Source organism: Prionailurus viverrinus, chromosome A1 (genome assembly GCF_022837055.1).
Source record: "Prionailurus viverrinus isolate Anna chromosome A1, UM_Priviv_1.0, whole genome shotgun sequence".
Taxonomy (NCBI): domain Eukaryota; kingdom Metazoa; phylum Chordata; class Mammalia; order Carnivora; family Felidae; genus Prionailurus; species Prionailurus viverrinus.
In genome coordinates, this window is record NC_062561.1 from 137,755,208 (window position 1) to 137,780,363 (window position 25,156).

At 41.4% G+C, this 25,156-nt stretch overlaps 1 protein-coding gene across 2 annotated transcripts in view; it reads left to right on the forward strand.

Moving 5' to 3' along the window:
• PTCD2 (pentatricopeptide repeat domain 2) overlaps positions 1-16,776 on the forward strand; it is a 65,502-nt gene extending 48,726 nt beyond the window's left edge. For both annotated transcript variants that reach the window (XM_047872652.1, XM_047872659.1), the window contains one exon: positions 16,715-16,776. In XM_047872652.1, the coding sequence (XP_047728608.1) occupies positions 16,715-16,720 (6 nt within the window). In that variant the 3' untranslated portion in view covers positions 16,721-16,776. The remainder of the gene's footprint in view (positions 1-16,714) is intronic.
• The last annotated feature ends 8,380 nt before the right edge of the window (positions 16,777-25,156 follow it).

Consider the following 25,156-nt stretch of genomic DNA (forward strand, 5'->3'; position numbering starts at 1 on the left):
TAAACCGGGCTGGAGTAGGTTGGGCGTGATTGTGCCTTCTGCTCACATTTCAATGGGCTAATGTCTTAAAAATTTTTTTCCTCCTGAATTCTACTTCCCCTTTCTTCTTTCTCTGTTCTTCTATTTTGTGTCTTCCCCATCATTTTATTAATGCGTTCTCCTTTGGAAAAAAAAAAGTATTTTAGATCCCTTTTTCTGGGGCTCTTCGGTGACGGAATTTAGCTTCCTGTGCCCTCACTGTTTCACTCACTGACTCAGAGTGGAGGCTGCTTTACTGGAACTTAAGAGAAACCTCAGTTTGTTTTCAGTCCTGTTTTCTCCCTAGCATAAAGCTCTAATTTTAAGGGAAGAAGTCTGAATAGGCCATATTGATAGAAGCAAGCAACAAGCCTAGACCCCATCTTCCTCACCAGCGCCTCTGGGGCTATATTCTGTAGAAAGGCAACAAAACCATTTGGAGCTGCCCATTTGCTCCCCAAATATAACTCCCATACCCAGGGTCTTATGTAGCCTTCCACATGAGTTAAGTCCCTCAAAGTAGGGCTTGGGCAAGATTAACCTGCTAAAACTGTCTTTTACTGCAACCTAGGTACATTTCCACTTTCCCAGTTCGTTCAACAGAGAATATTTAGCAAGTGTCCATTTTGCCCGGAAAACAGAGAGGACAGATTAGAAATAACAATGTGTGTGCCAGTTCAACATCTCCAAACCTAATATTAAGATACCTACTAACAACTCTGAAGTTCAGATCCAAGTTTAAAGTCCAATTTTGGGACTACATTTCCCATCCTCTGTTATAGCTTGGAAGATGCTTATTAGCACAAAATTAGTATTATTTCATCACTTCCATCTTTATTGTTTTAAGCCAAGATCAAATTGCATTTGGCCGTGGCAACTAGGAGAGGAATATTTATTTTGGAGTTGATCCCCATTTGCTCATTCTTAGACATTGATAAATGAATAGAAGATGCTTAATCAGACCTGTGGGTAAAAAGTCGAAGACTGTATGCATGTGAGATTAGGGAAAATTGTACACCTAATGAAGACAACAATGGGAAAAGAATGAACCATGATGCTCATTATGACTCAGTTGACAACACTTTTAGGTAAAGTCCACACTGTTTGGAAAGCACATTTTCATTCGTGGTGTCAAAACCTCCAAAAGCACATAGAAAAGTAAAAGATGCTGGCCCATGATGAGTTTGTCTAGTGTTATTTTGGAAGCCCCTGTAGTATTTAATGATAATGAAAACGTATTTTGTTTCTCCATCTTGTCTCTCAGACTCTCTGTCCAAAACAGTATGTCAAAAGGAAGGAAAAGCAACTAACAAATAGCCCATGACTGGATTTGTTCCAGTCAGATCCAATAAAACAGCCACATCAAGTTGCTAAAGAAATTTACCCACTGACAATGACCACAGCACAGCAGCATTTGTATCATATTCCCCATAGGTACTAAGTTGTTGTGGCTCAGGTTTTGAGAAATTTAACCTGCATGCAAATGTGTGACAGGGCTTTCCTGGCAACCTGTAGTTCAACAAAGAACAGGAAGTGAAACCATCATTGTCACCACAAGGTTTCTTTTACACAAGTTTCCATAACTTAGAGAGGTACCTTGCTGCTTACTCTCTGTCCTATTTTATCTATACTGCTCTACATTATCTCAAAATGAAGAAAAGAAAGTACTTGTCTGAGAGGTGAAAGGTCTCAGGAATTGGATGTGACCCCTGGGGAAAAGGAACGGGCACCTCTAAGATTCAGCACCCTCCTGTTTGCCTCAAAACACTGAGATGGGGCCCCAGAAATCATTGCTTTAATTTGCGTACGAAAGATGTCAAAGTTCTAGAAAGTCTCAAGAATACTATTTGATACCATTTGATTTGGGGTTTCTTAGGCAACTTCAGCAGCACATAAGACTAAGGACCATGATGCACAGCTGTCTGAATTGTATCCCAACAATCCCAAGGACGCTTGTCAGAGGGACTAAGTGGAGACTAAAATCCAAGGCTGGATTTTCCTTTTCCTAATTGACCCAAATCCACGGAATGGACAAGTAGGGGATGTCAAAAGTCACCCTGACCCCTTCTTATTGGTTATTACCTCTCTCACAACCTCCACAGGCTTCTCATCACACTGAGAATCAACTGCAGGGCCACATGGTAACCCAGTCTGGTCCCTTTGACCTCTGCGACCTCAACTCTTACCTTCCTTGCTTGTATCTTTCCTGTTGCACGGGCCTTCTTACTGTCCCACAAGACCCCCAGCACATTCCTGCTTCAGGGCCTTTGCACTGGCTCTTCCTCTGGCCTGCTCCCTCACTTCATTCAGATGTCTGTCAAATGTCATCTCCTCAGAGAGGCCTTCCCTGACCAACTGCTTTAAATTCCACCTTCTCTTCTTGCTATTCCTTATTCTGTTTTTTTTTTTTTTACTACTTGAATTTTGTATTTAGTTATTTATTATTTGATTTCTCTCTAAAACTGAAAAACTGCGGTATGAGGGCTAAATCATAACAGTCCTTTTTATTTACAAAAATGCTGCCTATTTTTGTAAATAAAGTTTTATTAATATACAGCTGCTCTTGTTCATTTACATGTTGTGTTTGGTTGTTTTATTTAGAGTTAAGTAGTTGCAATAGAGACTGCATAGTCCATGAAGCCAAAAATATTTATTATCTGGCTCTTTACAGAAAAAGCTTGCCAACCGCTGCTCTAGAATGTAAGCCCTATGAGGACAGGGGATTTAATGCCTTTTGCTAACTCCTATATCTCCAACACTCATATTACGTGGCACTTAGTATTTGATAAATATTTATTAAATGGTTGAGCATCTGGATGAATGAGTATCCAAATATATCTAAAAAATTATTTTCTTGATTCAGTAATTACAGAGCACCAACTTGTGCCAGGCATTGGACTCTTTGCAGAAGATAGCACAATGATAAGAAACCAATAAATTAAATTGTGCTATGAAGAATGTCATGTTCTTCATGACAGTTGTTTTGGGAGTCATAAAGAAAGATACCTGACCAAGGCATCAAAAGATGGTGATCCCTAGGGATGAGTTCTCCAAGCTAAGAGAATTGTGAAGGCATTTCAGGCAGAGGATAGGACATGTATTGGTACAGAGATAGGCAGCCACAGTTGTCTAGGGGATCCACAATTTGTGTGGTAAATGAGAGTTGTTTGAAGGAGGTTTGAACAATTTCTTTATAGGTTTGAATAATCACTCTCTTCGTCTTTCTGACTCTTGTTTCCTTGGTTGCTATTTAAAAATTGGAGAAAAGTAATTACTGCCTTCAAAAAGCCTACTATTCTCCTGCTGATGTTTTTGGCCCAACCCAAAACACATTAAATGTATTTTTTAAAGAGATGTCTGGGATACATTACACTAAGATTTCTCACCCTTGGCACTAATGACATTTGGACCAATACTTTTTGTTTTGGAGGTATCCTGTGCATTGTAGGATGTTTAATAGCATCCCTGGCCCCTACACCCTAGATGCCAGTAGCACTCCTGCAGTGTGACAATCAAACTGTCTGAAGATATCACTAAATGTCCCGTGGGGGGCAATATCCCTCTTTTGGTTACCACTGCATTAGATGGTGCCAGTAACCCACACTGGGAAACCTGGGTCTCTGGAATAAAAACTGCCTATTCTTTTTTATCTCCAGATGATCATCCAACATGAGTATGACAAGTAGCTATAGAATTCGAGAAGTAAATATTAATTACTTCTTTACTTCGTTACCCAAGTGCCATTTCTTCTAGGGGCTCCTGGGGCTTGCGCCATACTGAAATGTGCCAAATTAATTGTGCCTTAGGACAATAGAACCCTACTCAGCAATCAGCAATAAGAAGGAATATGCTTCTGATAAGTGCAGCAATGTGGATGAGCCTCATAGACATGATGCTAAGGGAAAGAAGACAGTCTCAAAAGGTTACATACTGCCTGACTTAATTTGTGTGTCTTTCTGGAAAGGGCAAAACTATAGTGAGCACAAATTAGTGGTTACAAGGGCTTAGAGTAGGGAGACTGTGTGACCACAAGGGGAGAGCATGAGAGCTTTGAGGGTGACAGAACTTATGTATCCTGATTGTGGTGGTTGTTACATGAATCCATACAGGCATTAAAACTCATAAAACTGCACATCAAAGAATTTAATTTAACTGTATGTTAAAAAAACATAAGAATTGTTGCTGAAGACTATGTTGGGCTTTTAATACTTAACACATGTATTCTTCTAACCACAGTGAAGCATTGTGCCAAGCACAATGCCTTGACCACTGGTAATTGGAGTGTTCAAGGGAGAGGGGCAAGTAGATATTCTGGAACCAAATGAAGAGCTTCAGCTTCCTTGCTTCAATTCCTCTTTCACTTTCCATAGAACAAGGTGATCTTCACTTCCCAATCCAGGGTTGCCAAACTTCACCCCAGAATTGCTTGAGCCTCCTTGGGCAGAAGAGAGAAAATATTTTCAAAACATGATGTATATTGGAGCAGGCTTACCACCATCCTTTGAGGTGTATACAATGTCACAACATTGTATCAATCTGACACTGTTGTGTAGTGATAAGAGAGTGCCTAAAAGTGTGAGGCTAGCTTTCCAAGGCCCAGGGTGAGAAAAGGAGCAGAGAGCATAATGAAACGAAGGGACTTGATTTTAAAAGAAATCAGTATCCTATTTTATTATTCATAGGAATAATGTTACCAGATTCATGCATATATGAAATAATTGTTATTTCTGAGGAATTTTATACTCCCCTTCAATATCTAGTCTGTTCATCTATGATGACAATGGGGCCCAGGGTATATATGGGAAAGTGACCATGACCTTTATCTGGAATACTACCCCATTAGCATCCGGTTCAGGGTAAGGATAGTCAGCATCCTTCTGTGGTTGACATATGTATGAAAGGACTGTTCACAGGAAAATATTGCTCATCTGCTTATGCAATAATAATAGTAAACCACAGGATTATCACATCAGAAATGAATGTCCTTGACTTCTCAGAGAATGAAATGTATTGCAACAGTGAACATCAGAACATGTCATCTACCTGGTACTCGTCCTGAAAGCTACACAAAGCACGAATGATGTCACAGTCACAAACATTACACTTCTTTCTCTCTGTCCATCATCATCCAACAGTTACAGCAACATGACTTTGGATGGACAATTGAAGTGTCTCTAAAGTGTTTCAGAGGTAGCCTATTACATCAAACATCCTCAGGAGCTATTATTTTCCCCCTTGGCTAAATTTAAACTGTGAAAATGAAGTCAAAATGACGGCCTCTCCATGTTTGTATGGTGGGCATAGGACAGGGTGGCAGTGGTAAGAAATATGTTACAGAAGAACTAGCTCAGTTCTAGATGACTAGATGACTTCAGTCTTCTTGAAAGCAGAGCTTTGAACTTTTTAAATTTTTTCATGTTTTAACTTATTCAATTGTCTTTACTACTCTCTCTCGCATGATGTAGGGAAAGATTACTTCATGCCCATTTAACAAAAACTAGAGCCAAGACATATGTATTTGAAGAATTTCCCAGAGGTCATATAGGGGGTTAGTGGAAAAACAAGGTGTGAAACCTGTGTCCTGATTCTGGAACCCCATGACTCCATTCGCGAGACCGTATTATCAGGTGTCATCCGGCTTCACCAAACATACACCAAAACTAGGAGTTGAAGATGGTTACCCTATGTAGGAATCAGTGGAAGTCCCACTCCTATTCTCAGGCCTATAGGTAGTAATGCATTCATGGTTGAGAAAGTGCCCGATCCCTTTTAAGATGTCTTTCAAGCATCAAGCCTACAAGAAGGGTATTCCTACCCACAAAATAGTGATTACTTTCTTGGTTGAGCCCCACCATACCTTAAATACTTTGTGTATGTGCTATCTTTGTGCATGTAACTCTTTTAAAAAAAATTTTTTAAGCTTATTTATTTTGAGACAGATCAAATGGGGGAGGGGCAGAGAGGGAGAGAAAATCCCAAGCAGGCTCTGCACTGTCAGCACAGAGCCCAATGTGGGGCTGGAACTCACAAACCGTGAGATCATGACCTGAGCCAAAACCAAGAGTTGGACGCTCACCCTATTGAGCCACCCAGGCACCCCACATGTAACTCTTTCACATGCCTCAGGTCCTGGTCTTGCTATTCTTGGATTCCTAGATCCTAATAGTCTGTTTCATAGTAGGCACTCAGTGCTTGTGTGATGAAAGAAAAGCGTGGCATGAACTTTTTTCTTTAGAAGTGCAAATTAAGGGCAAAGTGGGCATGGAAAATCCTTGCAAAAGTCATTTACCCTCTCAAGGCCTCAGTTTCCTCATCTGTAAAGTACGGATGATAAGAAATAACCCTTCAGGGTTATTGTATGCAAAATGCTTGGGAAGGTGCCTGTCTCACGGTAAATTCTCAGTAGAGAATAGCTCAAGATGGCTCTCAGTGACTTTCACCTCCTCGTATCCACAGTTCTTTTTCACACTGAATAGGGCAAACTATGTGACCAATAGGACATCGGAGCATTGACAGAGTGGCTTATGAGACTAGGTCATAAAAATCATTGAGGCTTCCACTTTGTTCTCTCTGGATCATCTGCTCTGGTGGAGAGGAAGACACCATTATCATGAAGATACTTCAAGCAGCCCTATCGAGAAGCCCATGTCTTGAAGAACTAGACTTCCTACCAACAGCCAGCATCAAGTCACCATTCATACAAGTGTGCCATCTTGTACTCTGATCCTCCAGCCCCAGTCGGTCCTTCAGATGGTGCAACACTGTCCACCATCTTGACTACAACCTCAAGAGAGACTTAGAGCCAGAAACCCCTGGTTAAGCATGTCCTGGATTCCTGACCCACAGAAATTGTCTGAAATAAATTCTTATTGTTGTGGGTTTTTTAAATTTTTTTAAATGTTTATTTATTTTTGAGAGAGAGAGAGAGAAAAAAACAGAACACAAGCAGGGGAGGGACAGAGAGAGAGGGAGACTCAGAATCTGAAGCAGGCTCTAGGCTCTGAGCTATAAGCCCAGAGCCTGATGCAGGGCTTGAACTCATGAGCTCTGAGATCATGACCTGAGCTGAAGTTGGATACTTAACCAACTGAGCTACCCAGGCACCCCATCTTGGGGTAATTTGTTACAGAGCAATAAGTAAACAATACACTGTCATTATATGGTTGTGTGAGTATCAGTAAAGAGATATGTCCCACATGGTCAATCCTGGTTCTTGACCAACCTCAGTTCATAAGAGCTAATGGATAAGGAAGTCTGGTTTTAACTAAATTAGGACTTGTCCTTCCCTCCAACTGAAGAGGTAACTAAGATAGGCATTCTCAGCAACCAACTTGAGGAAAGTGAGAAGGTCCCCCTGGTGCTATTTGCCACATTAGACAAATGTTGACTATCACTGCCTAATGTTATTTAATCATGTCAGGCCTATAGGTCAAGTCTCTAAATAGTGGGACAGTTCTGACCCCAAGAGCTAATCTTGGACTCTCTTTTTTCTCCCTGACCCCCTGCAGCTAGCATACCACCCAGACCAGTTCCTTACTTATGTTCACTTTCCCAAGTCTTTCATACCACAAAACTTGGATGAAAATGGCGATGACCTTAAAGGAGACAACATTTCACTGAACATTGAGAAACCCTCATTTTTGGGGGGCTACACAGGCCTTGGCGATATTTAAAGCTTGAATTATGGGCAGGAAGGTATTTGGCTCTGATTTTTCACATGGTTGTGTTACTGTTACTCAATCTAAGTCCCTCCCTTCCTCAGTGATCGCTGGTATCTCAAAGGATTTGTCAGTTCTGTTAGACTGTTTCATTTTTCAATGAATGCTTTCATTCTTTCCTGCCATCTCCATTTCTTCTGTAGTCCCTGCTCTGCTCAGTTTCTCTCAAAACTAGAGGGTTTGTACCCTAGCCCCCACCCCAAGCAAATACAACTTTTCCAGATAAGTGAATAGTCTGACCCTTAGGTGACCACCGACATTGAAGGCCCCTTGAGGCAGCCTCTATGTAGGAATTTACTTGGTCCCTGGGCAGGAAGATACAACTCTCTGTTGTACTCAAAAGCATTCCTTGACTATGAAAAATGCATGTCTCAAGATGGGGAATATGAGCCCTCCTTCACATCAGAGAGTTCTTTGCCCACTTGGAGTCCCTCTTCCTGCTGAGAGGATAGCACAGACACAGTCTACTCTCATTGTTCAAGAATCCCACAATTCCCTTTGTTTTCTAGAGAGCTTAAATAGATCAACAGATCTACCATGGCTAGTCTTCCCTGGATCCTGGAATTCCTACAGACAGAAACCATATAGATATGACCATCACAACTACCCTGGATTAGGACTAAATATCAACAGAACTGTGCACAAAGCTTGCCTGGACCAACTCCATTATGTTGAATAGATCCTATTTTTCACTATTCCTACCTAAAACTCTTTTAACCCTTATATCCACCCAATGTATCTGTGACGGGATCAAGAGGAAGACATGGTGATTCTAGCCACCAGATTAAGGAATTAGTTTAAGGTTCACCCAGCACCTGGCCTTCTCCCATGTCTGACAGCAAAGCCCCATGACTTGATGGCTAGGACCTGCTTCCACATCCAGAGAGTCCCCAGAAAAGGCAGCTTTTTAAGGAATCCTTGGGTCTCATATTGTCTGAAACATCTAATGGCCTATGCTTTAAGCACTAGACAATACATGAGTTGACTTCAGCACTCATCAGAGAAACCACTGGGTAAAGAGTGTATCCCTGAGGTTGTTAAATAGAATTCAGAATTTTAACAACTTAGCTCTGCTTCAATAATGACTGTTAACTATGAAAGGACAAATTTTCTCTGTACCTAAACTTAAGGAAAAAGTATTCAGTGTTGGCTCCTAGCATAGTGCGGTACACATTGAGGGAAACCAATTAAGGTTTTTGATTTGGTTTCATTAATATTTCATTAAGTGGGAGGAATCACCAGTTTAACTTTGCACAGAGGACTTCTTCCTCTGTTTTGTCAAGGTTGTAAGTTTGTTTTAGGACTTGAGCTATTCAAGGAAGAGAGGCTCCAAGTTTAGCCTTGGGTAAAAGGAAAAGGCAGGTCAACCTGTCACCATTTTTATCCACTGGGTTTCCACCTATATTATTATTACATGACCCCTTGGGATCTAGGGGTTAAACTCCCTCTTCTTTAGTCTTCTCTGCAATAAAGCTTACAAACCAACTCACCTCCAAACGTGATACTTAATCTCCAGTGACAGAAAGACTTGTTTCCGTGCCAACATTATTTATGTTGTTTGGCATGCCCAAATTAAATAAATAGCCCTGATAGCTGCAAAATGCCAGGAAGAAAATAAAATTTACGGATTTTCACTCTTCCCAAGATAAATCCACGAGTAGCTTAGCCAGATTGCTGGCAACTTCTTGTAAGCAATTTCATGGTAATTTTACTATAGAAAAGAGAAAGGAGAAATAGAAGGTAAAGTCCTAGGAACTTCTCCTTTATCTCAGTCGTCCATCTCTTCTCACACTTGGAGTGACAGGAACAGAGAACAAGGATGGAAATGATATGATTGATACATATACAAAATCTCACTAGTGGTTAAGACTTTCAGGGGAAATTTAGACCACAGCCTCAGCTTCCCAGTGCTCACTACCCTCTGGAGTAGTTCTGTTTTTAAAAATAATAATAAAAAAATGCAACACTTGGAAGCTTCGAATTGGAAACATTATGAGAAATGAACAGCATTTCTCTCCATCAAAGGTGGTGCTTTATAGGAGAGCTCATTTCCCAGAGGACTGACAGTTCCAAGCTTGTGACTGTCACAGAGAAGACGAGGAGGTAGAGGACTTGAAAGGGGTCCCTGCTTGAGACGATGAAGCCAGCTGTGAGACATGCTCTAAGATTACAGGGACCCGCCAAAGCTATGTGTGCCTAAATCACCTCAAGTCTTTTCCTATTCCTATCCTTCTGACACCTGTCTCCAGACTAATCCTTGTAATCTAAACAGCTGCCTTGGTCACATCATGCTTCGTCTTTAGTAACTCCCCAAGGCCTCCAAAAATGTCAGTTACACCCTAGGCTGGCCTTTATATTGTGCAAGAATCTGACTGCCTCTGACATTTAATCTCCCTCTCTCTTCTGCAGGAATCTGCCACTCCTGTCAAGAGTCTCTGCCTCACTTCCCATTTGCCTGCCTCTGTACCTTTACCTGTGATGGTCTCTATTCTCTTCACATGGAATAGCCTCCTCTTCCTACCCCGCTCCTCAACACTCAACTCCAAAGCCTGATACAGAGAGTGGGATTTGGAATTAGGTAGATCTGGGTCAAATTTTAGCCCCACTACCTGTTTGCTGTGTGTCATTGGGCAAGTGCCTTATCTTCTAGGAACCTCTGTTTCCTCAACTATAAAATGAGAATGTTCACATCAGGTTCATGATATATGCTCAGTAAAGCTTAATTCCTTTTTTCTGCATATCTACCCAACCCCACACACATTCCCAAGGTCCTAATTCCTATCAAATGGGCCACAAAATATGGTTTACATAAGACAATAAGACTTAGGTGCAGTAAAGTTATCAGCAAGGAATGGGCCAGGTCAGGAATGTAAAAATCACAAGACCCTCTCAGGACAAAACTCAGAGGCCAAGGCACATGGGTTCATTTCTGGCAATGACACACTGAAATTTCAGTTTCAAGGGAATGAACCCAATACAAGTACTTGGAAAAGAGCCAACCAGTCCACAGTTGGGAAATCACAGTATTGCCAGAACTCCCTGTTAGATAGTTGAAAAAATTCCTGAATAACACATTTTTCTAATTCCTTAAAAATTGACAAAAGAGGCCAGTTGACAGATTCAGTTCCATGATACTTGAATCTTAAAAAGAAAAAAAAGCAGAGACATTAGCTGTGCTTATGATTCCTCAGCCCCTTTGAAAGAAATCGACCCATTAACAGACCCTAAATTTGCAGTCAGTGTCATGTGAGGGAACCCCTCTTTGTGCACATCTGATTGGTGCAGGGATGGGCACCTGACCGAGGGACAGCCAATCCCATAGTCTGGAGGCTAACTATGACTTACGTTCCAGTGCAAAAATATGAGCCAAGCCAATCAGATTCCCTGTCTTTCAAGAATTGGAACTAGGAAACACAGAAGGAATGAGCCTGTAGCAACAAGAGCAGAACCCGTGAGGATGCTTTGAGGGAGAGTCAGGGACATGGTAAGCAAAAGCCATGAGAAAGCCAGAGTTAAAAAAGCTCAGAAACATCTTATAAATAGGATCAGCCAATTTAGTAGAGTGAGGAGAACTGAACAGAAGCACAAGCAGAAGCGAGAAGCCATAAGAAAGGGATAGAGAGAGCAGTGGGTCACTGGAGTTGACCAGTTCCTCAGGCTGTCTCAGTCTTTGGAGCTGTCTCAGTTCCTACAGTAAAACCCCCGTCTCAAGCTAGCTTACATGAGTATTCCTTATAAACAAAAGAACCAGCTTACACAGTAGGAAAGCAGTGAGATATTTTACTACTTGAAGAATATAAATGCACCTATTCTGAATACACACACTATTCCACAAGTCACAAAACCAATAGAACCATGAGGATTATTTATTTTCAATAAGACACAATCAGTGCAGGGTTAGACTACCTTACAGTACAGATTAATGTTTTCTCAGAGCACTGGCAGCAGGGAGTCTCTTATCGCTTCACTTCTGAAGGAAACCACCACAGTCTGACACTTTGAAAATGTTCCCACCTGCTCTGAGGACTGGGACCATCCCTGGTGGGAACGCCAGGGTGACTTGGAAGAGAGAGCCGTCTTTGGCAATGAGAAAGCATGCCACCTGTGCCCTGTGATTAGTGACCCTGAGCAAGTCACTTCAACTCTCTGAGTGTCAGTTTCTTCCCTTGTGACATCTGATCGCTAAAGTGACTTCTGGAATTAATAACATATTAATCTTCTAGGTAGAATTCTTCCTCCAGTTAGATAAGAAAGAGACAGCCTAGAAAGAAAAGGAAGACTGCCTAGGTGGCACACGCAACACCTCTGGGTCTCGCCCATAAAACAAGGGAAGTGGTTTGTGCCTTATCAAAAGGGCATTTTCATTCCAAATGCCCGGATTCTAAGATCTCCAAACATCCCAGATCTATTACTCCAATGACTCCTTACATTTTTATTTAAAATTCCTTACCTTGTTTTTCTTTCTTATCCCTGATGATCCGGAAAGCAGTCTGTGACACAATTCTTAGGAAAACTTACTATTTCAGGTTGTCCAGCTACAGGCTAAGTATAAAAATGTTGGGGGGAAATCTGGTGTTTTTCAGTCCAAAGCTAGTTGGAACAGACACATGAACTATTTAGGTTCCTAGTGGCACAAATTCTCCCGGTTGCTGATGGAGAACTGTGAAGTTGAAATAGGAAGACAGACCATATTCAAAAGGCAAGATGTATCTCCTTCCCAGAAAACCATAAATCCATAAATAGAAAATGAAAGCATGGAGCCCAAAGCATTCCACATGGCCTTTTACATTTTCTTCTTTAAAAGATTATATTGGTGGAAATTAAGAATTTGGGGGTCCACAGATCAAGGAGGTACAGGTCAACAGAATAAGGTCAGGAAAAAATATAGGTAATTATAAAAGAAATTAAATGCCCTGCAGTTTTAGTAAAACCTGAAAGGCCCAAATGACTCCAAGATACTGAAGGTCATTGACTTTCACTGCTCCTCCAATACAGCAAATGCTCTAGTAAAACGATGCACAACACTACAGTAAAATTTTTAGTGGCCCAGAGATGCAGTTGACCTAAAGTATTCAGATACAAAAGGTGTGAACTGATAATTCACATAATAAATACCTACAGGAAAGAAAGGTATGAAAAGGTGTTCAATCCCAGTAATAAATAAAATTTCAAATGAGATTTTTTTTTTTTAGGCCATCAGATTGGCAACAAATAAATTGCATCCAGGCTGCTAAGGGGGTAAGCAAATAAGCCAATCTTGTATGCAGCAGGTAATGCAAAATTTTAAATCTGCATAGCCATTGACTTAGTGATAGCAATCCTAGGAATTAAGCCATCAGAAATTTTTCTATGGGCATTTATTTAACAATGTCCATTTGCTCTTAATAGCAAAAATCAGGAAATTACTTGCATCAAAAGTGGATTGGTTCAACAAATTTTGTACATCCAAATAATAGAGTGCTATATATAGCTCTTTTTAAAGCAATGAACTATATCTAAATGTACTGATGTGGGAAGATCTCTATGTGAAAAAACAAGTTTTGGAAGAGAATCCATAGTATGATCCAATTTCTTTAAAAGGTGCACAAGCGAGTACATGTGCATGGGCACACACAGATGCACACAGTGCTCTGAAAGGTCCCTTCCTGCTTCCACCCTCACATCTTGCCAGGTTCACCTCACATGCCTTTTTCTAGCATATACGGAGTCCCCAGCATCTCTACCACATCCAGCATTCTCTTAAGAACACATGCTCTCTCAGCCCTGCCCCCGCCCCCTCAGTGCCTGGCTCCTTCCTAACCTTAATCCTCTGTTAATGCAGGAATCTGGGAGATTAGATACCAAAGTGTGAACATGGTTATCTGTGAGGCTGAGATGACAGAGTATTTTTTTTTTTAGTTTATTTATTTATTTTGAGAGAGAAAGAGAAAGTATGAGTGGGGGAGGGGAAGATAGGGAGAGAGAAAGAGAGAATCCCAGGCAGGCTTCCCGCTGTCAGCACAGAACCCAATGTGGGGCTCCAACTCACAAACTATGACTTCATGACCTGAGCCTAAGTTAGATGCTTAACCAACTGAGCCACCCGGGCAGCCCATGATGACAGAGTATTTTTTCCCTTTCTGTATCATACTTTCCGGTACTATTTGAATTTCCAATAATGATAATTTTTTATGATTCATAAGAAGAAGCCACTGTAAATATAAAGAATGAAACTGAAAAATCAAATGATCAGATTTTACCTCTTCCTTACTACTATTGCTACATTCAGTCTCCCAATTCCTCCAGTTCCAGTCAGATATCACCTATCTGTGGACTAAAAATCTCCAAATAAAGCTTCCCAGGAAAATCTAGGATAGAGGGAGTGAGACAGAGAGGAAAAGGAAGAGATGATTTACCAATGATATTTAAAAAGATGGTGCTACTTGCACATTTCAAGTTAGGAGACTAGGGCATTTTCAGTCCTATGGCATGAGAGCTGAAGCTTTGGTTCATTATTCAACTGCTCAGAGAACCTAAACAGAGAAATAACTTCAACAGCTGCCTCAATGTATTCTTTTAATTATATTACGTAATTATATTATCAAGGCCCTCCCACCCCAACCAAGCCAAAAATTTTGTTTCAAAGAATACCCTTTTTTTTATTGTAAAATGAAACAAAGCCCCATCACTTAGTTAATATCATACAGATTGGGGGCGCCTGGGTGGCTCAGTCGGTTGAGTGTCCGACTTCAGCTCAGGTCACGATCTCACGGTCCGTGAGTTCGAGCCCCGCGTCGGGCTCTGGGCTGATGGCCCAGAGCCTGGAGCCTGCTTCCGATTCTGTGTCTCCCTCTCTGCTCCTCCCCCATTCATGCTCTGTGTCTCTCTGTCTCAAAAATAAATAAACGTTAAAAAAAATTAAAAAAAAATATCATACAGATTGAAGAAGTATGATATATTTGAAAAACCCTAAGTATCAGAGCATCTGGATATAATCTGACTTCTATGGTAAAATGGGATGCTCATGTTAGTGTCTCCCACTTCAAACACAGGAGGTTCATCTTTAATTTCTTCTTCTCCAGCATGTGTTGGTCTCCCCACCCTCCATCCAGTGAGTCTCCAGGCTCTGTTGATTCTTGTCCCTAGGTGCCTCGCAAACCCATTCACTGGCACTGCTCCACCTTAGGTCAACACTCTCCCTCACCTGAACCACAGCCTCCTATCTTGTCTTCTTAGTCTGAGCAGTCTATTCACACTATAGCTGGGCTAATATTTTTCAGTCCAAAATGTGACCTCGTCTTTTCTCTGCTTTAATCCCTTTGGTGCTTCCCCAGTGCTCAGAAGACAAAGTCCAAACTCTGAGTCAAAGTGAGGCTTAAGGCAGCTTTCCTACTAGGACCACCTTGATTAAAGCAGTGATTCTCAATCCTAAGGTTTACCCCAAAAATTTAATTCTGATGCATTTTGAAAATTCATCCCAGGGGCGCCTGGGTGGCGCAGTCGGTTAAGTGTCCGACTTCAGCCAGGTCACGATCTCGCGGTCCGTGAGTTCGAGCCCCGCATCAGGCTCTGGGCTGATGGCTCGGAGCCTGGAGCCTGTTTCCGATTCTGTGTCTCCCTCTCTCTCTGCCCCTCCCCCATTCATGCTCTGTCTCTCTCTGTCCCAAAAATAAATAAAAACGTTGAAAAAAAAATTTTAAAAAAAAAGAAAATTCATCCCAGAAGATTGTGCCCTACTTGTCCAGATGCCTATACTTAGAGAAGCACTAATGAGACATAAGGAATAAGGAAAGTCAGAGGTACAGGTGTGGGTGCTAGCTGGAATTTTACATTAACCAAAGGTGGCTTTCTAGTCCAGTTAAATCACTGTTCTCAGGATCTGCACCAAAAAAGACTCATTTCATCTCATCCTCTGGCCCAGGAGGAAGGTTCTAGTCACATGCTCCACCGAGGGGCTCTTTTAAAAAGCAGTGCAGGGGCGCCTGGGTGGCGTAGTCGGTTAAACGTCCGACTTCAGCCAGGTCACGATCTTGCGGTCCGTGAGTTCGAGCCCCGCGTCGGGCTCTGGGCCGATGGCTCGGAGCCTGGAGCCTGTTTCCAATTCTGTGTCTCCCTCTCTTTCTGCCCCTCCCCCGTTCATGCTCTGTCTCTCTCTGTCCCAAAAATAAATAAACGTTGAAAAAAAAATTTAAAAAAAAAATAAATAAATAAAATAAAAAAAATAAAAAAATAAAAAGCAGTGCAGGGGCACCTGGGTGGCTCAGTCATTTGAGCATCTGACTTTGTCTCAAGTCATGTTTGCAAGGCTGGTGAATTCGAGCCCTGCTTTTGGCTCTGTGCTGACAGCTCAGAGCCTGGAAACTGTGTCTTCCTCTCTCTCTGCCACTTTCCTGCTTGTGCTCTCTCTCTCTCTCTCTCTCTCAAAAATAAATAAACAGGGGCGCCTCGGTGGCACAGTCGGTTAAGCGTCCGACTTCAGCCAGGTCACGATCTCGCGGTCCGGGAGTTTGAGCCCTGCATCAGGCTCGGGCTGATGGCTCAGAGCCTGGAGCCTGTTTCCGATTCTGTGTCTCCCTCTCTCTCTGCCCCTCCCCCGTTCATGCTCTGTCTCTCTCTGTCCCAAAAATAAATAAACGTTGAAAAAAAAAATTTTTTTTAAATAAAAATAAAAATAAATAAATAAATAAATAAACATTAAAAATTTTTTAAAACAATGCAAATATTGAATCTTTCCTGTTGGAGGTTTATAAAAAGTGAATATTAAGCAGCAGTGTGGCAATTTTAATTTGGAAATTAATCCGTTTTCAAAATCCAAAGCAAGATTCCACAAAAGCAGGACCAAATCATATAAATACTGAGTCTCCATCACTTCTTCCAGCCCTTGTTCAAACACATAACACATGGTGGGTCAGGGGCAGGAGGAGCAGGAAGTACACTGCATAGATTCCCTTTATCCCAGAGTTTCTCATTGAGCTTATTATCTCTCTGCCTTCATGTAGGACTGAAAAATGATTCCAGACAACATGCATCTATTGAATGTTTGAAAAAGAACCCGAGGAGAGAGTGTCTCTTAGGTAACTATGCATTCTAATTTCTAGGTCTTATTACAAGGGCACTTTGTATCTATACTAATTATCTCCTTTTGTCATTATTATTCTTCTTCAAACTAGATGGACGTAGGCTTGAATACCATCCTGTAGAGCTACTAGTTTTATGATTCTGGTCACTTTACTTACCCTCCCCTTGTCTGTTCTCTGGTTATTCTTTTTATTTAAAATAAGTAGGTAGGACCTGGGAAAAACAAGTCAGGTGCCCAGTGAAAGTTACTGCCTTTCATTTCCCCTCTCCCCACTTCCCAACATGTACCATTGCATCAGCTCTGGAGAGTATTTGTGCAGTTGATAATCTCCTTTTGGTCTAGAATTAGCATGCATTTTCTTACAGTTACACACTCTGGGATAATGTCAGTTCGAAGGAAACATTTGGTCCCTGCATGGTCCAGTGGAGTATCGTCTAAGAGAGCTACTTGTTAGCTGTCAAGGGGCCTTTCAAAGTGGCATTTATTCCGTGGGAATTCACGGTGGTCCAAGACCTCATCTTCAGCCTTGCAGTCACGGAACCTGATTTGTCCTATACTGCTGGAGGGTCTCTCCTTCCCAGGAACTCTGTGTTAACTGTAGTCACAGAGATTGATACATACAAACCGGAATGCTGATTCTTTAGCTTACAGTGAAAACTATACCAGTGGTGGTGATGGTGGTGGTGATGCTAGTGGAGAAGGGCGGACAGTTTACTCGAGGTACAAAACAAGGGAAATTGGCTCCACAATGTCAGTTTTTAGCAGGCCCTGACAGCGTCCTCCCTCCTCTCACAACTAGAGCTTGCTGAGGTGGCCACCTCCCGCTTCTCGTGTTCTAGATTCCATTTTCTATGTTCTAGTCCATGCCTTTCTGTTCATGCATCTTTCTCCAACTAAAGCACAATAACATTCCAGTCCTGTCATTGAGTTCTCTGGGGGTGAAATCCTGGGTGCCCTCTACTCTCAAGTCACGCAGTTAGACTCCGTGGTCTACTCCTCACTACATCAGAATGCTTTTTCCTCTGGCCGATGTTTCCTTCTTTATGAGGGAAGATCAGACATTACAGTGGCCTGGACTTTCTTTTTTATTTTTTATTTTTATTTTTTTTAATATGAAATTTATTGTCAAATTGGTTTCCATACAACACCCAGTGCTCCTCCCAACAGGTGCCCTCCTCAGTGTCCATCATCCATCCTTCCCTCCCTCCCACTCCCCATCAACCCTCAGTTTATTCTCAGGTTTCACTCCCCCTTCACTCACCCCCTCCCCTCCTCATCCTCCAGGAAGATAAAGTGGCTTCTCTACTTGGTAACTTTGGGGGACAAATGGGTATACAAGGGCAGCTCCTTTTTTTCTCTTTGGCAGTAGACCTGCTCACAGAGAGTGGGATTTCACCTGTGTGCCAAAGGTCATGCTTCCCATGTGAGAGCACCAGCACTGCCTGAGTGGGAAAGTCTACCTCATTATGGGGTACAGTATTAGGGAGCCCCTCCCAAAGATAAAAGCCTTGTTACCTGATGTAGGTTTCTTCATGAAAAAGGTGACCCCCATCTATGTTTCTTATTTCTCAGTTGTTTCAGAAGTTGAGCAGGGGCTAAATAATGCTATTTATTAGGCCCTATCAAGCATTCTGTGGCTGTTAGATGTTCATCACAGCCGCTGCCACTTCTTGCAGCACTACGCTGATCAACTCTCCTCATTCATGTGGGAGGTCGGGCTTCAGGTGCTAAGACTGGGACAGTCCCAGGCAAACCAGCATGATTGGTTACCCTACGGGGCCCACAGGAAGAATGTATTTCCCACTCTCTCTTGCAGTGGGTTGAAACCATGGAATGTGGGTGTTAGTGAGGCCCTGTTGTATTTTCCATTACCGTCTATGCCCTCTTTCTTTTTTATCTGAATGCCTGAAGGTAAAAGACACCAAGGTGGTGGGGCCATTCAATGGAAGAAGCCTAGGCCCTTGAATCATCACTTGGAGGAAAGCCTCACAATCCATATCAGATGTGATGAGAGTGATAAATAAAGTCTTAATTGTGTTAAGTGGCTGAGATTTGGGAATTATTTGTTTCAGCAGTGAGCCTGTTCTGTAAAGAGCTCTCTATCTTCTGGTGGGGAGCTGAGTGTTGATTTCAGAGGAAAGCCTGATTTGCTTGTGGCTGAGTCCTACAACACTGTATTATCCTTTTACGGGTGGCATTTTGGAAGAAGTTCAAAGGTCAGGTGATCTGTATATCTGTGGTGTGCATTCAGATCCAGTCCTTAAGTAGTTACAAAACCTTGGACCAATCACTTGGCTTTCTGAGCCTTAGTCTTCCCATAATTTAAATTAAGGGGATAGATTTTATCAGTGGTTTATAAATATTTTTGGGTCACAATCCCTTGAAAATCTGATGAAGGCTGTGTTCCCTTTCTCCAGAAAAATACACATACATCAGATCTTTGTAAACTGTCAGGAGGTTCCTATATTCACCTGAGAGTTGTCTTTTTAATCTCCCTCTAAGGGGTGCCTGGGTGGCTCAGTCGGTTGAGCATTCGACTTCAGCTCAGGTCATGATCCCACAGCTCATGAGTTCAGGCCCTGCATTGGGCTCTGTGCTGACAGCTCAGAGCCTGGAGCCTGCTTCTGCTTTTGTGTCTCCCTCTCTCTCTGCCCCTAACCCACTCGCATTCTGTCTCTGTCTCTCTCAAAAATAAATAAACATTAAAAAAAAAATTTAACCTCCCTCTGCATGTCCCTGCTCTGAGCTAGAATCTGTTGCTTTCAACACTTAATAAATTAAAAAATTTATGAAGGTCCTACTGTGTGCCAGTCACCATCCTGAGTTTTGGTGTTAAAATGGTGAACAGAATGGATGTGGTCTATCCTTCATGAAATTCACATTCTAATCTTATTATCAAGTCTTATTTTTTCATTCCTGGGAAGGCTCTGAGTAGTATCTGACCACAGCACATTTTTATGACAGAGAAGGCTCTGAGCCTTGGAATCAGGCAGATCTGGGAGGAATCTCAGCTCTGCCACTTACCAGCTGTGTGACTGTAGACAAGCCAACTAACTGCTCTGAGTCACAGTTGTCTTTTTTTTTAATTAAATTAAATTTAATTTAATTTAGTCCTCATATGAGTGAAGTCATATGATATTTGTCTTTCTCTGACTAATTTCGCCAGCATGATACCTTCTAGCAGCATCCACATAGTTGCAAATGGCAAGATTTCATTCTTTTTGATCGCTGAGTAATACTCCAATGTATATATATACACCACATCTTCTTTATCCATTCATCCATCGATGGACATTTGGGCTCTTTCCATACTTTGGTTATTGTTGATAGTGCTGCTATACACATTGGGGAGCATGTGCCCCTTCAAAACAGCACACCTGTTTCGCTTGGATAAATACCTAGTAGTCCAATTGCTAGGTCATAGGGTAGTTCTATTTTTAGTTTTTTGAGGAACCTCCATACTGTTTTTCAGAGTGGCTGCACCAGCTTGCATTCCCACCAACAATGCAAAAGAGATCCTCTCTCTTCACATCCTTGCCAACATCTGTTGTTGCCTGAGTTATTAATGTAAGCCATTCTGACAGGTGTGAGGTTGTATCTCCCTGTGTTTTGATTTGTATTTCCCTGATGATGAGTGATATTGAGCATTTTTCCATGTGTCGGTTGGCCATCTGGATGTCTTCTTTGGAGAAGTGTCTGTTCATGTCTTTTGCCCATTTCTTCACCGGATTATTTGTTTTTTGGGCGTTGAGTTTGATAAGTTCTCTATAGATTTTGGATACTAAACCTGTATCTGATATGTCATTTGCAAATATCTTCTCCCATTCCCTCAGTTGCCTTTTAGTTTGCTGATTGTTTTCTTTGCTGTGCAGAAGCTTTTATTTTGATGAGGTCCCAATAGTTCATTTTTGTTTTGGTTTCCCTTGCCTCCGGAGACGTGTTGAGTAAGAAGTTGCTGCGACCTATATCAAAGAAGTTTTGCCTGCTTTCTCCTCGAGGATTTTGATGGCTTCCTGTTTTGCATTTAGGTCTTTCATCCATTTTGAGTTTATTTTTGTGTATGGTGTAAGAAAGTTGTCCAGGTTCATTCTTCTGCATGTTGCTGTCCAGTTTTCCCAGCACCACTTGCTGAAGAGACTGTCTTTATTCCATCAGATAGTCTTTCCTGCTTTGTCAAAGATTACTTGACCATACATTTGTGGGTCCATTTCTGGATTCTCTATTCTGTTCCATTGACTTGAGTGCCTGTTTTTGTTCCAGTACCATACTGTCTTGATGATTACAGCTTTGTAATACAACTTGAAGTCCAGGATTGTGATGCCTCTTGCTTTGGTTTTCTTTTTCAAGATTGCTTTGGCTACACGGGGTCTTTTCTGGTTCCGTACAAATTTTAAGATTGTTTAAGATTGTTTAAGATTTGTTCTAGCTCTGTGAAGAATGCTGGTGTTATTTTGATAGGGATTGCATTGAATATGTAGATTTCTTTGGCTATTATTGACATTTTAACAATATTTGTTCTTCCTATCCAGGAGCATGGACTATTTTTTCATTTTTTGTGTCTTCAATTTCTTTCATAAGCTGTCTATAATTTTTAGTGTATAGATTTTTTGTCTTTTTGGTTACATTAGGTATTTGGTTAGGTATTTGGTTAGGTATTTTATGGTTTTTGGTGCAATTGTAAATAGGATCGATTCCTTGATTTCTTTCTGTTGCTTCATTATTGGTGTATAGGAATGCAACCGATTTTTGTGCATTTATTTTATACCCTGCACAGTTGTCTTAAATGTTAAATTGCTATATAGCTAAAGTACCTGATGTGTTATGGTGAGGATGAAATAAAATAGTGCATGTAAGGTATTAATAGAGAACTTGGTAGTGAGCACTTAATATATATAAGTAGGCACTTAATGATGTAATAAATGTAAAATGTAATAACCTGTATGCTACCTTTCTCCCCTAAACATAAGCTTCTGGCAAGGAGGGACCATGTCTATTCTTCTTTTTTTTTTTTTTTTTTTTTTAATTTTTTTTTTCAACGTTTATTTATTTTTGGGACAGAGAGAGACAGAGCATGAACGGGGGAGGGGCAGAGAGAGAGGGAGACACAGAATCGGAAGCAGGCTCCAGGCTCTGAGCCATCAGCCCAGAGCCTGACGCGGGGCTCGAACTCCCGGACCACGAGATCGTGACCTGGCTGAAGTCGGACGCTTAACCAACTGCGCCACCCAGGCGCCCCTATTCTTCTTGAGATCATAGTAGAAGCTTAATAAAGGGCACCTGGATGGCTCAGTTGGTTAAGCATCCGACTTTTGATCTCAGCTCAGGTCATGATCTTATGGTTTGTGGGATTGCGCCCCACGTCAGGCTCTGCGCTGACAGCGTGGAGCCTGCTTGGGATTCTCCCTCTCTCACTCTCTCTCTCTCTCTCTCTCTGTCTGTCTCTCTCTGCCCCTCCCCTGCGTGCACACATGCTTTCTCCCTCTCAAAATAAATAAACTTTAAAAAATGTGTAAAAAAAAAAACAAAGCTCAATAAATGTGTGTCAATTCAACTGACTGGTTATATGATACTCACATAAGCCCTTAATTAGTCTTTTGTCAGTAGCAACAATCATGGCTACTTTGTTTCAAAACTGTGGAATTATGTAGATAATACAAAGTATGTCTTGTAATAGCTTTATACTTAATTTTCTGTATTTTGAATCCACCTTCTCATAAAATAACAGTGATTTCTATCTGTGATTTTGATTAAATCTTCACAAATATGCAAATAATTTTATTGTTGAAAACTAAAGAAATTTAAACTCTGATTGCTTTAATACTTCTGTGTGAACACATAAAAGAAATCTCACTGATTATAAACCTGAATGGAAGGAGACATTGATACCGAAACTTAAGAGAAGGTTAAAATATTTTCCTTTTTATTTTTGGGTACAAATGTGTCAATGATCCTGGAATTCTCATTGTTTCAAATAAAGTGAGGCCATCATGAAAAGATTTGGTTTGGGAGAGCTGAGTCATACTTTTTTATCCTATCCTATCAAACTGCTCCCTGATCTTTACCCCGTCAGAAAAATTGGCGATTGCACCCCTCAAACTGATGGAAAGCGAACATAAGCAACACTTTCTGTCTCAAAGCTGCCCCTTTTCTGCATCCTACTTCCTTGATGTTGACCTAGAATCTTTACTTACAGATTTTAACTGGAAAAGACGTTAATAGATTTAGACTGCTATTGGCAGATTGCCCAGTAAAATTAAGTTGATAATGTTAACAAGAATGTTAGTGCAAATTTTGCTAATGATGACTCACACTCATGATATTGTAGGAGTTCATAACCTGGCCTTTCGTAAAAAAAAAAAAAAAAAAAATCCAATGACACTTATTCAAGATGGTGAGGCAGACTTTATTTAGTACCACTAGGTGTAGGGACCACTTTGATAGAATTTTGCAGTGGGGGAGAGAGATTGGATTCAGCTTTGAATACCCCATGGGCAAGTGGGAATTTATAGCCAAGGAATTGAGTGGGAATCAGTGCTTGGAAAATTACTTAGAGGAAACATCAGGGGTCGGGCATTTTGGCTAAACCAACCTAACAGAATCCTTACTGAAGACAGACCAGGGTGATGGGACATGGCCTGAAGGATGGAGAGGGATGATCAGATATCCAGGGTAGGAGGTTCTGGTTAAACTGACTCAGCAGGGTTCTTGCTAAGACAGGATTTTACAAGGAAGTGCAAAGATAGGGTCTAGGAGAAGGTTCAGGAGCCTGACTCACATATGGTCAAGCAAAGAATCTTTGTCAGTTCCCTAATCTCTATGGGTTCTGGTGGGTCCCCGAATGAAGCATTCAAAACACATGCTCTAATGGTCCATCCCCACATGAAATTTTCAGCCACCTGGGGAGAGACAATAAACAAGTAATGATAGAGTATAGTAAGTAGTAAAATGGCACAAACAGGAAGCTGTAAAGGAAAATAAGGAGGGACCACTGTGGTAAAGCCTACAGGAGAGACATTTTGAGGAGGCTTTGAGTAGAGGAAAGAAAAGGTGCTGGTTAAGGAAACAAGCAGAGAGTGAGCTCCCAGGCAGAGGAGAGCAGTGCAAAGCACTGAGGCAGGATGAGCCTGGTGTGGTTTCTGAAGTTGGGGAAAGCCTGTGTGGCTGGAGTGCAGGGGGGACGATGCCGAACGCTGAAGTGGAGAGCGAGCCAGACCGGTGTTTTATTCGACATACAGTGGTAAACCGGTGACGAGTTTGTCAACCAGGTTGGGGTTAGACCTGGTTTGCCTCTTATTTGTTTACTTGTTTGTTTACCCATACAAATAGATGTTTCTAAAATGTCAATCACAAAAGCACCAGGATCAGATGGTTTAACATGCAGATTCTATCATTCTCTTATTATTATTATTATTCATTATTATTACCCTTGGTTTTTTCTTAAGTTCTTATTCAAATTCCAGTTAGTTAACATACATGTAATATTAGTTTCAGGTGTACAGTATAGTGATTCAACACTTCCATACATCACCTGATGCTCATCATAAGTGCACCCCTTATTCTCCATCACCTATTTCACCCATCCCCATCCCCTCCCCGCTCGTAACCATCAGTCTGTTCTCTACAGTTAAGAGTCTGTTTCTTTGTTTGTCTCTCTCTCTCTCTTTTTCCCCCTTTGCTTGTTTGTTTTGTTTCTTAAATTGCACATATGAGTGAAATCATACAGTATCTGTCTTTCTCTGACAGACTTATTTCATAGCTTCTTAAAGTGATTGCTGTGCATTATACGAAGAGAACCAGTTGTAGTGGGGCCAGTACAAGAGTCAGGGAGACCAGTTAGGAGGCATTGCAGCAGTGAGTGAGAGGTGATGGGGCTTCTGTAGGCTGATGGCAGTGGGGCCCTGAAAATGCACAAATAAATATACCTCATAGTTAAATAAATGCTTTTTAAAAATAACAAGGATTGAGTGTCTTAATGTTGATGTTGCTCCCAAGTAATGCACTAACATTATGGAACAAATAATGTCCACTTTCCACATAAATGCATAGGATTGACTTGTAATTTTTATGTAACTTTTATTTTTATTGACTTCTCTTGCCTGGGTAGAAGGGAACACCTACACCAGCCATAACCATAGGAGCTGAGAGACAGTGACTGATTCTTCTGCCAAGCAAACTCCTGTTCTCTGTGATTAGCAAAGCCTGAGTCATGCAGGCAACAGTCCATTTATATACAGTTGTCTTAAAATAGGCTGGACGGTAGAAGGAGAGAAGGAGGAAATCATACTCCCAAGTTGCCCTTACTAATATCCTTTTTGGGGCATTGGGTGCGTGATCCGTTATCAAAGATGTATCAGCTCATCCT